The sequence below is a fragment of the Pelecanus crispus genome, chromosome 2 (assembly GCF_030463565.1).
Source record: "Pelecanus crispus isolate bPelCri1 chromosome 2, bPelCri1.pri, whole genome shotgun sequence".
Lineage (NCBI taxonomy): Eukaryota > Metazoa > Chordata > Aves > Pelecaniformes > Pelecanidae > Pelecanus > Pelecanus crispus.
The window spans coordinates 124,359,782-124,374,106 of record NC_134644.1 but is presented as its reverse complement, the minus strand read 5'-3'; the positions used below and the strand labels follow the sequence as shown (position 1 = coordinate 124,374,106).

The 14,325-nt window shown below is 43.8% G+C and overlaps 1 protein-coding gene across 3 annotated transcripts; it reads left to right on the top strand.

Moving 5' to 3' along the window:
* The first annotated feature begins 2,526 nt into the window (after window positions 1–2,526).
* On the top strand, window positions 2,527–11,728 carry AQP4 (aquaporin 4). Of its 3 annotated transcripts, none has more exons than XM_075704897.1 (5): window positions 2,527–2,600; window positions 6,854–7,268; window positions 8,169–8,333; window positions 8,702–8,782; window positions 11,450–11,728. In XM_075704897.1, the coding sequence occupies exons 1-5, from the start codon at window positions 2,527–2,529 to the stop codon at window positions 11,726–11,728; spliced, it is 1,014 nt and encodes a 337-aa protein (XP_075561012.1). The 3 variants fall into 3 exon arrangements, with proteins under 3 accessions (XP_075561012.1, XP_075561013.1, XP_075561014.1); XM_075704898.1 differs by lacking the exon at window positions 2,527–2,600 and adding an exon at window positions 2,742–2,773; XM_075704899.1 differs by lacking the exons at window positions 2,527–2,600; window positions 8,702–8,782 and having other exon boundaries at window positions 6,861–7,268.
* The last annotated feature ends 2,597 nt before the right edge of the window (window positions 11,729–14,325 follow it).

Genomic DNA, 14,325 nt, shown 5'->3' with positions numbered 1-14,325 from the left:
AATCCTCCAGAAGATCTATCGCAATTAGAATGGTAGCAATGACAGAAGCTGTTAATGTTCTGCCTTCTCTATGTGGCACTGATCTGCTCCGCAGATCAAAAAGAGCCGATATATGCTATCTGCAAGAAAAGGAAAAGCAATTATTGGTTTTGCTAAGCAAATTGTTTGTGAACAAACAAATGGGCTGCAGGAGCCGAGTCTGCAAGGTGCCAAAGAACAAGCGTGTCGTCAGGGCAAAGCTATGAAAGCAACCTCAGCCCTGATTTCAAACAGCCAGCTCCAAAACAGGAAAGAAATTTGAGTTTTGTACATGTGCCTTTTGTAGCTTTTGGATAAACAAAGAAAAGGATTTGTATGACAGAAGTAGCCTTGGTGTAAAAGGCTGAAATAATCAGATGACTTCACCAAATGCAGGTGGGAAAAGATGTGGCACGTTCAAGCTACATCAAAGGAATCCACAGGTGTTTGAAACAGAGCACTAAAAAGGAGCTTTTTGTACAGTAACTCCTGGCAGAGGGGGAAAAGGAAATAGGGGAGAAAAAAATCTTATGTAGAGGAACATCCTAACTGAAATCCTTTCACTGTGAGGAACTCCTCCTGCAGCCTTGACATAAAAAGTTGGTCTGTGAGTATATGAAGTATATGATGGTCTTACATGTCAATAAGACAGTGTTAGGACTTGAAGTTTCTGGAATCACTGTAGTGGGTTGTGAAGGGCATAGACTGAAAAATCAAACGCACCAGGTGAAAGAGCAGAGCTGTGTAATGATGACTGCACCCCCACTTGACTAAGCTCAAGACATAAGTAAATGAAGTGAAGCTTGAAAACAAGAAAGACAAACATCCAGTCAGCTGTTTTTCTTTTGCCGTCAAATTGTGAATGTCTCTTGGTATCCTTTATGACATGGCTTTAGAGGAAGAGCAGGCAAACGTGAGAGAAACACCTACATTTGTACTTTCTGATCACCTCCATTTACCATAAACTGAGACTGGTAAGTATTTAACACACAGGCATGCCTTTTTTAATTGCTGTGTGTACAGATTTGTCCCAAACATCCTGAATTGATAGTGTTGTACATTATACTTGCTTTTCACTGGTGTAAATTATTACCTACAATCTTCTAGCAGAAGCTAAGGGAGGACTTTCTGTCCACGGTTTCCATGCCCAAAGTAGTTCTTCTCACTACAAGAAAGACATTGAGGTGCTGGAGCGTGTTCAGAGGCGGGCAACGAAGCTGGTGAAGGGTCTGGAGAACAAGTCTTATGAGGAGCGGCTGAGGGAACTGGGGTTGTTTAGCCTGGAAAAGAGGAGGCTGAGGGGAGACCTTATCGCTCTCTACAACTACCTGAAAGGAGGTTGTAGTGAGGTGGGTGTTGGTCTCTTCTCCCAAGTAGCTAGCGATAGGACAAGAGGAAATGGGCTTAAGCTGCGCCAGGGGAGGTTTAGACTGGAAATTAGGAAAAATTTCTTTACGGAAAGGGTGGTCAGGCATTGGAACAGGCTGCCCAGAGAGGTGGTGGAGTCACCATCCCTGGAGGCGTTTAAAAAACGGGTAGATGTGGCACTTCGGGACATGGTTTAGTCTGGTCTACCCTTGATTAGTCTAGAGTGGGCTTGGTAGTGTAGGTTAATGGTTGGACTGGATGATCTTAAAGGTCTTTTCCAACCTAGATGATTCTATGATTCTATGATTCTATGATTCAGGTCTTGCACTGTTTTCTAATGGTCAGAAGGAGTATCTGGTACAGTACGTCCCACACAGGCTGGCTGATCATCATGCAAAACTGAATCTTTCTCTGTTGCTGCATGGATGCATGGCAGTAGATGCGGTTTCTCTGTGCGTGCTGCTTTAACCTCATTTAACACTTGAACATATCCCTTAAAATGTTTTGTGTATAACTTATGCACAGATTCTTTTACTACACGCAAAGGTCTGAGCCACTGGAAAAAAAGGATTTTCTAGATACTTTGTTCCATTTTCACCCCTGTCTTCTTCAAGTGACATTCTTCTTCTTCATGCATTACCTAACAAAATAAGAGTGCCTGGCAACTTGGGTCACTTTGATTTTTTCTTATTATGTAAAGGGTTGTTTTTTCATTGCATTGTTTTCATACTGTAGGTTCAGTGGGTTCTTCTCAAGGCAAGGACCATCTGAACTTCCTCAGCAGCACCACAGGCCTCATTTCAACAGTCCCTTTCAGCGGCCTGCATTGGCTTTCCACACTAGGCAAAACTTTGTTGAATTTAGCAACTTCCAACAAATTACACGCTTTGCCTCTTTGGTAACCAGCAGAGTTCTGGAAATGTACCGATAAGTATTTTAGATGGATAAAGCTCCCCGACTGCAGAGTCACTTAGACTTTATTCCCTTCCAGCCGGTGCGTGGCACAGAAGAAATGGGGAAAGCTCCGAGTCTCCCAACACCTCCCAGCCCGCGCCGCAGCAGCACAGCGGGCTCGCTGCGGCCCCGGCCGCTGCTTTTAAGAAGCCGCCGCGAACCCCCTGAATTAATCTGCATATTCACATGATCGCAAATGACCCGCAGCCGCTGCTCTGCCGGCAGCTTCCCAAGTCCCCCGGGCGCGCAGGCAGCAGCAGGTAGGGGAGCGCGGCTGGGAGCGCGGCGCTGGCCGGCCGCATGTTTGGGAGCCGTGCCACCCCCCCCGCCCCGCGCCCCGAGCCCACCCCGGCCCGCGCCGCTCGCCCGCGCCGCCGCGGCTCCGCGCCCGCCGGGGAGGCATGAGCGACCGAGCGGCCGCGCCGCGCCGCGGGTGAGTGCGCGGGGGGGGCACCCAAACCCAGGATGGCTTTAGAGGAAGGCTGGGGATAGAGGGGCGGGGGGTGCGCGGCTGCGGGACGGGCGCCCCTTCTTCGCGCCTGCCGGGACCCCCCACCCCACCCAGCCCGGCTTGTCCGGCCCCCGGAGGGGTGCGCAGCCGGGTCGCCCTCGGGGGTGCTGCGAGCTGCCTTTTCCCGGCGTTTTGCACCGAGGGGTGCCTGCCGGGGCGCCGGGCTCCCCCTCCCCGAAGGCGCTACCGGAGCTCTTTCGGTCGTCTTTGGGTTTTAACATCAGAGGTGCGAAGGGAGGCAGAGGGTTACAACCCCCCCCCCTCCTTTTCCGCACCCTAAAACTTAGTTTTGTTCGCCGCTTGTGGCCCTGCGACGGAGACAAGTTTGTGCAGAAAGCCCAGCTGCCGCCCAGCCATAGAGCTGCGGTACTGGGCTCCCGAGCCTCCCCTTCCCACCTCCTGTCGATAGGTCCAGTCGTTCATTCGACATCGTATTGCAAAATGAGGCGAAATGGTTATAAGCGAGCCCTGCGATAGTGCGTTTGTTTTGCAGCAGTAGCCTGTCCCCCTCCTCCCCCCAAGTTGGCAAGCGGGTGCCTAAGGTCCATTTGAGCTGCAGGCGGCTGTGCCAGCACAGGTCGGGGAGTATCTGAGTTTGCTGTGGAGATGCCACTGTAAATAGCCGCCGCACGCGCAAAACTTCTGTGCGACAGTAGTGCCGTGTGGAGTGGCTGGCCGCAAGCCCAGGTCCAGGCTGTTTGCTCTGCTCCTTGAAATGATACTCGTTAGAAAAGGAAGAATTTTAAAAATACCATTTGACTTCTGTACTTTGTTATTATTTATATTGTTATGGCTTTGACGCCATAATCATGCCTGCAGCCCTGATGGCAACGTGACCTCTAGAAACCCACCTTGCATCTTGTCGGGCACAGTCCACCGTGTAATGCTGTAGTACAGACCAGAGAATTTCAAGTGTGGCCACACGTGAAATTAATGTGTGACCATAGCATCAAAGTGTCTTACTGTTTTTCTGTTGTATTTTGTATTTCTTTAAGGCAACCATGAACAACAACTACTCCAAAAAATTGTTTGGCGACTTTGATGGCAAATCTTAGCTGCTGGAAAGTCCCACTTTGGTTTTAGACCTGGCACAGCCATCGCTCTGTCTCATCTCAAGCCTTTAAATTAACTGCATGCTGAAAAAACAGCGGATGTTGGAGATGGTGTTGATTTCTAAGTTGCTGATAGCCTTTGATTTAAGTGAAAACCTGGACTCAGGGCTCAAATGCAGTATTAAGCTTTTATTAACATTTGTAGGGTTTTTTTGCTGTGGGGAAGAAAGGTGTGCAGTTTGAAAGAAAAATTTGGCCGTGACAGCTGGGCATTTTGCTGGGTGTTGAAATCACAGAAAAACACTCTGCTTCAGAAAAACGTGTGCATTAAAAATAGATGTTTAGATCACTAACTATCAAAGTATTGCTGACAGTGTAGTTCTACCATTTTGATTTTTTTCTATGTAGCATGCTGCTTAAGAACAGAAACATTCTTTGTGTTGATGAGCAAGCTTCTGTGTTTGAGTTACGCTTTTGGCTTGCATGCAGCATTTTTGCATTTTCAGGGCTATAAATAACATTGACTGAATTGATTGGATGTGGTCTCAGCTGGGGAAGCAGTATGAGGTCTGCCCTTTACAAGTGGTAGCCTCCTTCTAGACAGGCCCATCAGCAGTTCAGTACAAGGTGTGATCTTCTGGATCCTCCCTGCCTCTCTCTTGTGCACGTGCACGCACACTTACTCTTAATGTGTTCTTCCAAGATGTTCCACAACTAGAGGGAAGCTAACTGCGTGATTTTAATACAAAAAAAGCCCACCCTTTTCTGTCCACTTCTACAGGATGAAGGAATGTAATTAATTTGCAAATCTCACTGTTGTCAGTGTACAGAAAGAGATGGTCACACTCGGACAAAGTCAGGAGTCACCATACCCCTCTCTCCCATGCCCCAAAAGCCTACATTCCCCCCATAGTGCCCTTGGTAGTGGGAAATTTTCCAGAAGTCTGGCATATAACACAAGGGCTTGCATTTTGTTTAGGAAGCAAAAGCTCGGGGAAACCCAGGTTGCATCCAAACTGAGCTGGGGGTGAAGGGGTGGATGAGTGCTGCTTCCCTTGTCTGTGCATCCAGGTTTCTTTTCCATGGGCTTCAGGATATGCTTCATCTCTATATGATGTGTTCACCTGGGACATGCCCTGGGAAAATGAGCTTTTCTCAGTGTGGGTATAACAACTGTATCTTACTCGGGACCCTAAAATAAATTATTAGTGAGGAAGCAGTAAGGGTGTCAGAGGTAAGCTTTTAGGTTTCAGTGAGAATCTAGGCATAGGGTTCAAAGGTAAGGACAACCAAATACCTGTGAGCTTCAGCATTGGGGGAGGCAATGGTTTTTCAGCTATTTTGTACAAAAAGTCTAGTCTAGATAGTTGGTCATTAACTGACTGTTAATATGAGATCTTACAAAAACATCTTTCCATTTGTCTCACGTTTGACCCAAAATCAGAAGATTTTGGGGATGACTTTATTCTCTTTTGAGGTTCTGGCTTCCGTTCTCTAGCAGAGCAAGTCCCGCTCAGGACTCTCAGGTCACTTCACAAGCACTTTACAACAGCCATTTGTAGGAGATAATGTAATTCTTGCTCTCATCTGAGAGTCTAGAGAACTGAGATAGAGTTCAAATGACCTATCTAAAATACACAGTAAATTAGCATAAGAAATGAGACAGGGAAACAAATTATTTTTTCCAGTCACAGGATTAAATTGCCTTTCCCTAACTCACTGCAACTGTTAAGAAATTCATGGGCCATTCCTCTTGCAATAACTTGAAAAGGGCAGACATGTCTTTTATGCCTCTTTCTGATGTAAGTGGTATTAAATATGCATTCTAGCTCAGTTACCTTAGATAACTGAGCATAAATTCATTGCTCTTCCATTTGAAATTCTGTTCCCAGTTGTAGCAGCTGAATATTCTTTCTTTTGTTTTCTACTTTTTGGAGGGGTTGGAGGTTTTTTGCTTTTGTTTTTAGAGAAGAATCTTGTTAGCATTCCTTAGAAACTCATTAAAATGCTTCCCTTTTGGCTTATTCTCCTAATTTATTAATACCACAAATAACTTTTCTTTGGTGACCCACTTTCATAGGTATCTGAACATCTAGCAAAATTGTAACTCATCAAGAAGGCCGTGTAGACTAATAAATAGCATCTCCAGACAGAGAGGAAAATCAAGACGCTTCTTTCTTTGCCACACAGAGTTCTACACACCACACATACAGAAAATATTACTCTATTCCACAGCTTACTTGGCACCCTTAGCCCAAAAGAAAGCACATTATTGATTGCATGATTGATTTAAAGGTCAGAATTTGGGATTGCGTCTATTCTCCTGGCTGAATTCAATTTTTCCCCTACATCCACAGTGAAGAAACTGCTCTTTGCATAAATATAAATTGAAATATTGGTCTGTGTGAGTGGTCAAACAAATAGACTTTCTCTTATAGCTCCCAGGGCAACCTCCCAACACTACACTGTTATCAAAACCATTAGGGTTTGACTAAGATACTGCTTGTTATTGAATTATCATACCTGCTTTGTGAAAAGCACAGATTTGCTTGGAAAAAGAGGATACCCACTGATTTAATGAGCATGATGGTCAGCAGGCCACTGGAAGTGGTAGGTTTGTACAGACTCTAAGTCAGGCAGAGGTCAGCTAGTGTAGAAGAATACCCTTATTTTCATATTTATTTCAAAAGATACAGAGGTTGCTTTTTGTGAACTGAAGCTATACAGACAGACTTATGCAAGGGGTGATTAATTACCCTGTGTCCTGCAGGCACTCAAACGCTGGCCACGTTTAAAGGCAGTCTGCTCTGAGTGCAGTCTGTGGTTGTCCCAGCCCAAGGGTACTCAGCATTGCCACCTTCTCTCCAAAGTCTGCTGGATAGCAACCCCCTAACAGGAGAGTATAAGGATTATTTGGTGGCTTCTGATGAAGCTTTGTTTTCCTTTTCAGTAAGTGTGGACGTCTGTGTAAGTGTGAGAGCATCATGGTGGCGTTTAAAGGAGTCTGGACTCAGCCCTTCTGGAAAGCCGTTTCGGCAGAATTTTTGGCCATGCTCATTTTTGTCCTCCTCAGCCTCGGCTCCACGATCAACTGGGGTGGAGCAGAGAAGCCCCTTCCTGTAGACATGGTCCTTATCTCCCTCTGCTTTGGACTCAGCATTGCAACCATGGTGCAGTGCTTTGGACACATCAGCGGAGGCCACATTAACCCTGCTGTGACCGTGGCAATGGTCTGCACAAGGAAGATCAGCCTCGCCAAGTCCGTCTTCTACATTCTTGCCCAGTGCCTCGGAGCCATCGTGGGCGCAGGCATCCTTTACCTCGTCACACCGCCAAGCGTGGTAGGAGGCCTGGGAGTCACTGCGGTAATCACTTCTCCTGCGGCTCTTGAACTAGGCTAGCTTAGAGCCTAAGAAAATGCAATCAGTGTCACGCAGAATTAAGAGAGCTCAAGTAGAGATTTTAAGAGCTTGCCAGTTTATTTACGACATCTAGACAGGGCTTAAAGCTCTCCTTAGGATGGGTTTATGCAGCGTAATATCTATAGCTGTTCTTTTTATAGAAGTTCTCTTTCCTTGAACTTCTCCAAATCTGATGACAGCAGGTAATGTTAATTTACATAAAAAATTTAAATAATATATGCATGAAATGCCATTTTTACATGGGCTGGGGAGGGGGAAATTAATTCTATGCCATTATGACGGGGATTGAAAAAACATCAATTTAAAATGACATACTTTTGAAATAGATTGTGGCTTAGATTTCAGCTTTGTTCTAAACTAATAAGGAATGCCATCAGTTAGCCCTGTTGCAGGACTTATTAAAAATGCACTTGAGCCGCACACTGCTTAATTTTTAATTGAAATTTAAATTAATTAAGTCAGGGCTAATTAATGAATTTATAATTGAATAGTAAATTACAGTGCTCCCAAGAAAAAAATGGTGAAGGGGAAGTGCAGCATTTGCAAATCCCTGTGTAAAAAATAAACTATACTTCTGCAGTCTAGCTCTGAAGTTCTTGTTGGATGTTACTGTTAAGCTTTCTGTTCTCAGTCCGGCAGTAATTTTCCATGGGCCTCAAAAAAAAAAAAAATTTAAAAAACAGGGAGAAAAGTTGGAGGGGAACCTGTGGCTCTAAATTTCATTGTTGTCCTTCACTCTGTACCATTTAGAAATACCTTTTGTTGAAATACATGTATGTGGTGGCTTTCTGATTTACAAAATCACCTTTGTTTCATCTGCAGTGTTTCCTTCCCTTCTTCCAGGTACATGGGGATCTTTCCGCTGGCCATGGACTCCTGGTGGAGTTGATAATTACGTTCCAGCTGGTTTTTACTATTTTTGCCAGCTGTGATTCAAAACGAAGTGATGTCACTGGTTCAGTAGCTTTAGCAATTGGATTTTCTGTTGCAATTGGACATTTATTTGCTGTAAGTTAATGGCTTCTCTTTAAAAAAATAGATCCCTTTTCCCTTTATGACTACTTCAGAAGTAAATGGAAACTTCTGTGGTCTTTATAGCTGCTATAGCTATATAGCTGCTGTATTCTTTATGGAACCATGCCAAAACCCTTTGGAATAGCAGGAGGGTCCCCTTGGGTAGGGTGTTGCATCAGAGCTTTTCTGCCTGTTTATGTGATGACTTTGTTAATTTTGTGGTAAGACAGCAGAGTGACAATACCAGCTGTCAAGAATAAAAGCCATACAAAACCAGGGCGTCCCATAGAACAAGGACTAGTAGAAATTGAATAACGACCTTCAAGACTTTAATAACAGGTAACATTTTGTCTCTGCTTTAGATCAATTACACTGGTGCCAGTATGAACCCTGCTCGATCATTTGGACCTGCTGTGATCATGGGGAGATGGGAAAACCAATGGGTAACTCTGCTTTCAAGCTTCCTTCACCATAGCAACAAATATCTACCAGGATTTTCCGTACATCATTTGCTTTTAGTTATCTATCCCAGTATGTACCATAAGAGACCATCACTGAGGAAGACAGGAGCTGGCCTGCCACAAACTTTGGTGTAATTATGCTCCTTGCCCAGACCTGCGGTGCCGTATGCAGCGTGTTGGAATAGCGTCTTGCTGTTCAGGGGCCGATTTGTGGAGGTAGTAGCTGGGGTAGAAGGGAAATCATACAAAAAGTTCAGAACAAAAAACGCAATCCAGCGAGACTGAAAGAATTGAACTGCTAGAAAGAAAAATCCTCCGAGGCAGGCTGCAAACCCCCGGGTCATGCTGGTGAGAAGTTATGGAAATAATTCTGTCTGCTTCACGTTTCACCTGGTTCTGCAGCAAACTGGGGCAGAGGTATAAAATGAGAGCAGGGACCCTCTGTGATCTGGTTCCCCAGGGAGAACCTGCCTCGGCAAATGCCTGCGGTGAGAGATGAAGGGGTTGCAGTCTGGTCTTTGCAGGCCAGACCAGATGTTACCTGCTTCAGTTTGAAAGCGTCAGCTTAACTAGGAGTATTTGTGCAGGAAACAATCTGATAAACAGATTGTGAATGATGCAGTCATTTTCTGTAGCATCCCACTATTAAACTTACTGAAAACCAATTCACATTTTATAAGGGAGAGATGGATTGCAGCTCAGCCTCACCTAATTAAAGACAGGGAAAGCACTTCTAGGGACACTTTCAATGCTAACTGTAAGAGCTGCATATTACAGTACATATAAGGATTTTCTTGATTTTTAAAGTATGAAGCCCACATTGCTCCCACTGCAGCTAATAACAGAAATAGCATTGTCTTCAGGCCCTAAGGCTCCAATTCTGCAAACACGATACTATGTGTAACTTTGTTCCCAAGAGTTATCCTATTGAGGCAGATTTACGCAGTTACCAGTGAATGGCTTGTTCATATGAAAAACTGCTGTAGTTTTTCACAAGATTAATTATCCGTACTCTGAGGAAGACTGTAATTTATAACTAAAGCTATAAACAATAAACAAATGTGCCATGGAGGAACTTGTAGAAGAAGCTTAGCTACTGCCCTGGTCACTTGGAAAGATGGCCTTTTCTCCTCCTCCAGGGCAGTGACATTGGCATGCCATTGGCAGAAGCCTGTGGGCTTCTGCACCTGTTAATGTAACAGAACTGCTGCATGTCATGCTGAAATGGATAGGTACCCTACGAAGTTGTGCATGTCGGTTGTATTTGCTTATTCAAATTAGGTAATAATCAGGTAGCTGACTGCCTGTTGGATTCTGCAGGATCAGAAGCCAAATTTGGATTATTTTGGAAATGTGAGTGTGAAATACTGACATAGAACTGTTTGTGTATACACTAGGAAAGGTTTTGTTTCCTTAAAAGTCCATTGTCACCTTGGGTGAAAATGCAGAAAGAAAATCAGTTTTCTACATCGGTGTTTATTTTGTGTGTCATCTTGCAAACAGTCCGTATATGTTGTCTACAGCTGGCAATGAGTGACAAAAATATAGAGGAGGCCTCTTGGAAAGCAGTGGATCAATAAAACTTGACAAAACTATTTCTCTTTGAAGATGAGGGCCTGCTTCTCAATCATCTTACCCCTGCTAGTTTAAAAGCAAAGCTATGCCAGGGCAACTGTATGTTATATGTGACTACAGAGCTGTATTTGGCAAGTCATACATGACTGCACCAGGATCTGTGGCCTTTTTTGTCTCACGAAATGTTATAGCTACGTTTGATCCAAATAAGGATGGTGAAGAACCTGTACTTTTGTCTTATTGGGCAAAGTTTAAAAAGAGTTAAAGTTAAATCTCCCATAAAGAGAGGAAAAAAACTGCTTTCGGTTAACAAGAGAAGGTAGGGTAGCCAAAGAGGATGCCTGCATGTCTGTCCGTGGGAGGTGTCCATAGCTTCACTGCCGCTCATCCGGTCTGCCCCAGAACATTGTTAACCAGACAGGTAGACTGAAATCTTTTTGAGGCAGTGGGGAAGTAGTAACTGTATCTCACTGGCATATCAGCACAGGTCCCTCTTCTCCTCTGCTCTGTGGTGTCCACTGCCTGGTGATTCCTTAAATGCTGGCACAAGAGGAGTTTTTAGGGATGAGCCGCACCCATGGTTACGAGGTGGTTTAGATTACTGGATTCAAGGTGACTAGGGAGTATTTCTGAAGAGTGTGAAATGTGTGTGAGAGAGAGAGACTGGGAGGAGGCAGAAAGAAAAAGAAAATTGACCTAGGACTAATGCCATTAACTGCCTAAGAGACTGCCTTTTGACTAACTTCTTATGTGATTTTAGAACAGTCACTTAATTGCTGAGCTCCAGGTCATCATCTGTGAAACCTATGGTAGTCACACTTCTCTGCCTCATAAACTGGTATGATGGCAGATTTCATCGTGGTTCATGAAAGCCAGGGAACTGTGTGACCATGCATTTCTGGAGAGTTGGTTTTAACAATTGGGCCAGGGCATTTTGCAGAAAATTTTCTGGGTGAAGTCTGTAGTGACATGATTTTCTCTGAGACCGTGGCTTCTTTATTTGCTCTAGAACTTAACACCTGTCTTTTTTGCACTAGAGCTTAATGCCTGTCTTTTTTGCACCTCTTTTTGCAGGTATATTGGGTGGGACCAATAATAGGAGCAGTCCTTGCTGGTGCTCTTTATGAGTACGTCTATTGCCCAGATGTTGAACTCAAGCGCCGTTTTAAAGACGTCTTCAGTAAGGCTACCCAGCCATCCAAAGGGAAGTACATCGAGGTGGACGATAACAGGAGCCACGTAGAGACCGATGACCTGATCCTGAAGCCTGGCACAGTTCATGTGATTGATATCGACAGGGGTGAGGACAAGAAGGGAAGAGATCCATCCAGCGAGGTGTTGTCTTCTGTATGACTAGCAAGAAGCACTGAAAGCAGAGAGCAGCCTGCTAGCATGTCCACAGATATCCTTCCACCTATTAAAGAAACAGATCTCCTCTAGACTGAGCCTCTACCATTTCTTAAAAGGTATGGTGTGGGCAGCTGCATGGTAGTGGTGTCACCAAACCATACACCTGCTCAGTTGGAAGATTAGGACTTTGCTGTAATTAGGATTCCCCATCTATTATTCCAAATTAAGAGTTGTTCCTAGTATTTTCCTTTCCTTCTTTCTGGAGCAACCCCAAAGTCAAAAAAAGAGATGAAAGCATTCTCCTCTAATAAATCAGTCAATAATGAGATAAAGATAGAGATGTTTAACATTCAGATTGACAGTTAAGACATATCAGGAAATGCCTATAGACATGAAGACCTACTTATCAGATTGTTCTTCTGACACTTAATTGGCTGTTGTCAGCTCCGATTAGAACATCTTACCCATTATGTGTTCTCTGCGAGGTTCAGGAACAGCACCAACAGTATTTAAGAGTTTTATCTACAGTCAAGCAAAGGAGTATTGTTTCTACTCATGTACATCACTATTGCCTTGCAAACTGCCTCTGAAAAAAATGATACTTTAATAGGTTTAAAAAAAAATTTTCTATCAATCCATCAAATTCCACTCATGTGATTTGCAGTATAAATATATTACCTTCATCCCTTCCCAAGAGTACATATGATAAAATTGGATGTTGCAGTCTACTGTAATAAGGCTGCAAAGCATTTGACTGTACTTCATGCTCCCTCTTGTCATTGTCTATCTGGTGAAACATTCTCCTGGGGTTTGACTGTTGACCACTTAGTGTTAGCAGACTCTCAAGGTCATGCAAAGAATATAAAGGCTTTCCTGTTACTTAATAACTCAAATAAGAGATATCAGAAGAAAAGAAGGCATATCTGTTTTCAGTGCACTTGTTCAAATACACATTTCTGTGCTAATTTATGTAAACTAAAGGTTTAAATCACTTACCTACTTTCTTACAAGATGGTTGGAGATATGGGGTTTTTAATTTATTAGTAATGTAGATGGTTTTTAACTTTTAACTGTATTGAAACACTGATTGGGAAATATTTTTTTTTATAACGGATGATAAAAATGCGACTGCTTCTGGCTTTTTGTTGTGACTGATGCCTAACTATTTGAACGGGATCCATGCTTGTTCCAGTGTTCATATATTCTTAATTACACCTCTGGCAAAGGTTTCTTTATCTGTTGTTAGGAAAAGATGCAAGTACTTGCAGGGTTTTTTTAGGGGGAAAGGGATATGAAATATGTTCAGTAATCAGTCTTTCCCTTATAGAAGTGTTTTGACAGACGTGATCACCCCAGCAGAACATTTCTGTAAAGCTGTTACTGACTTACTGCTTTTGTTTCTGATAAGTGGCTTGAGCTTTACAATATGCAGCTGCAGAGCAGTCAGGAGCATGGTATTATTACTGTAATTATATAGTTTTTATTTTGAAATTGAAAAACTACTCCTGCCTATTTAGCAATAAGAGGGGGAAAAAAGCATTAGTCCTGACTGTGGGCTGTAATAGCCTTGTCTGTTCTTTGACATACTCTACATGCAGTCCTTATTACAGGGAATTAGATGTTTCTAATGAGATAATAAACCACTGCTACCCTCAAATCTGTGCACTATGATCGAAGGGCAATTCTACTATCCCAACTTGCAGCACTGTATAGTCCCAGCATGTCCTGCCGTAGTCATTTTCCTACTTTCACACTTTTCTGTTCTTAAACGCTGTTAATGTGGTGCGAGCTCCCTGCATTGAGCATGAGATTCATGACTCCTTCATGCATTTGCAGTTGGGCCGTGATCTCTCCCTTATTCCACGCATGCACAGCATGTAGCACACGCAGGCACAGGACAGGGCTTCCTTGGGTGACCCAGTGACTGCCCCGCTCCCGACGCGTGAGCCCTCCTGCCAGACACAGTCCCCATACCTGTGGCAGCATCACAGCAGTGGCTGCCTGTGGGGTCTGGTAAAACAGCTGAGATTTGTCCTTAACTGTGCCCCAACACAGTGACAGCATTCATGGTTCAAGGGCATGAGCATGGTTAGGGACCAGCAAGGGACAATGTCAAATCACAGAGAAGAGCTCCTTCCCCCAGAAAGGACTACGTCTGCTGGGGAAGTGCAACACAAGTGTGGCGTTTAGACCCCTGCATACCTCTGCCTAGATGAGTAAATACCATGCTAAATAGAGTCAGTGAGAAGGATCAAAACTTGCGGGGTTTTTTTTTGTCTAGGCATTTATTCTGGCTTTTTTTTTTCTTCAAATGCTGTATTTGTTAAAGGGACACTTTGATTAAACCTTTTGCATGGCTTAAACAGGTAAAGAGTAATACAGAGCACTATTGGATTTTTAAGCAAAGGTTTGCATTTTTCATTTAAGACACTCCTTAGAAGCTCTTAATTTGTGAATTTTGCATGGAACTGTGTTATTTAAATAAGAAACTGATTTGTTTTATGCTTAAGGGTCCTTTACACAAATGGCTTGATTTTCATCAGCCTTTCTGCTGCCAAGGTGAGCGTAACATGAACACGCCAGCCACCTCAGGAGGATTT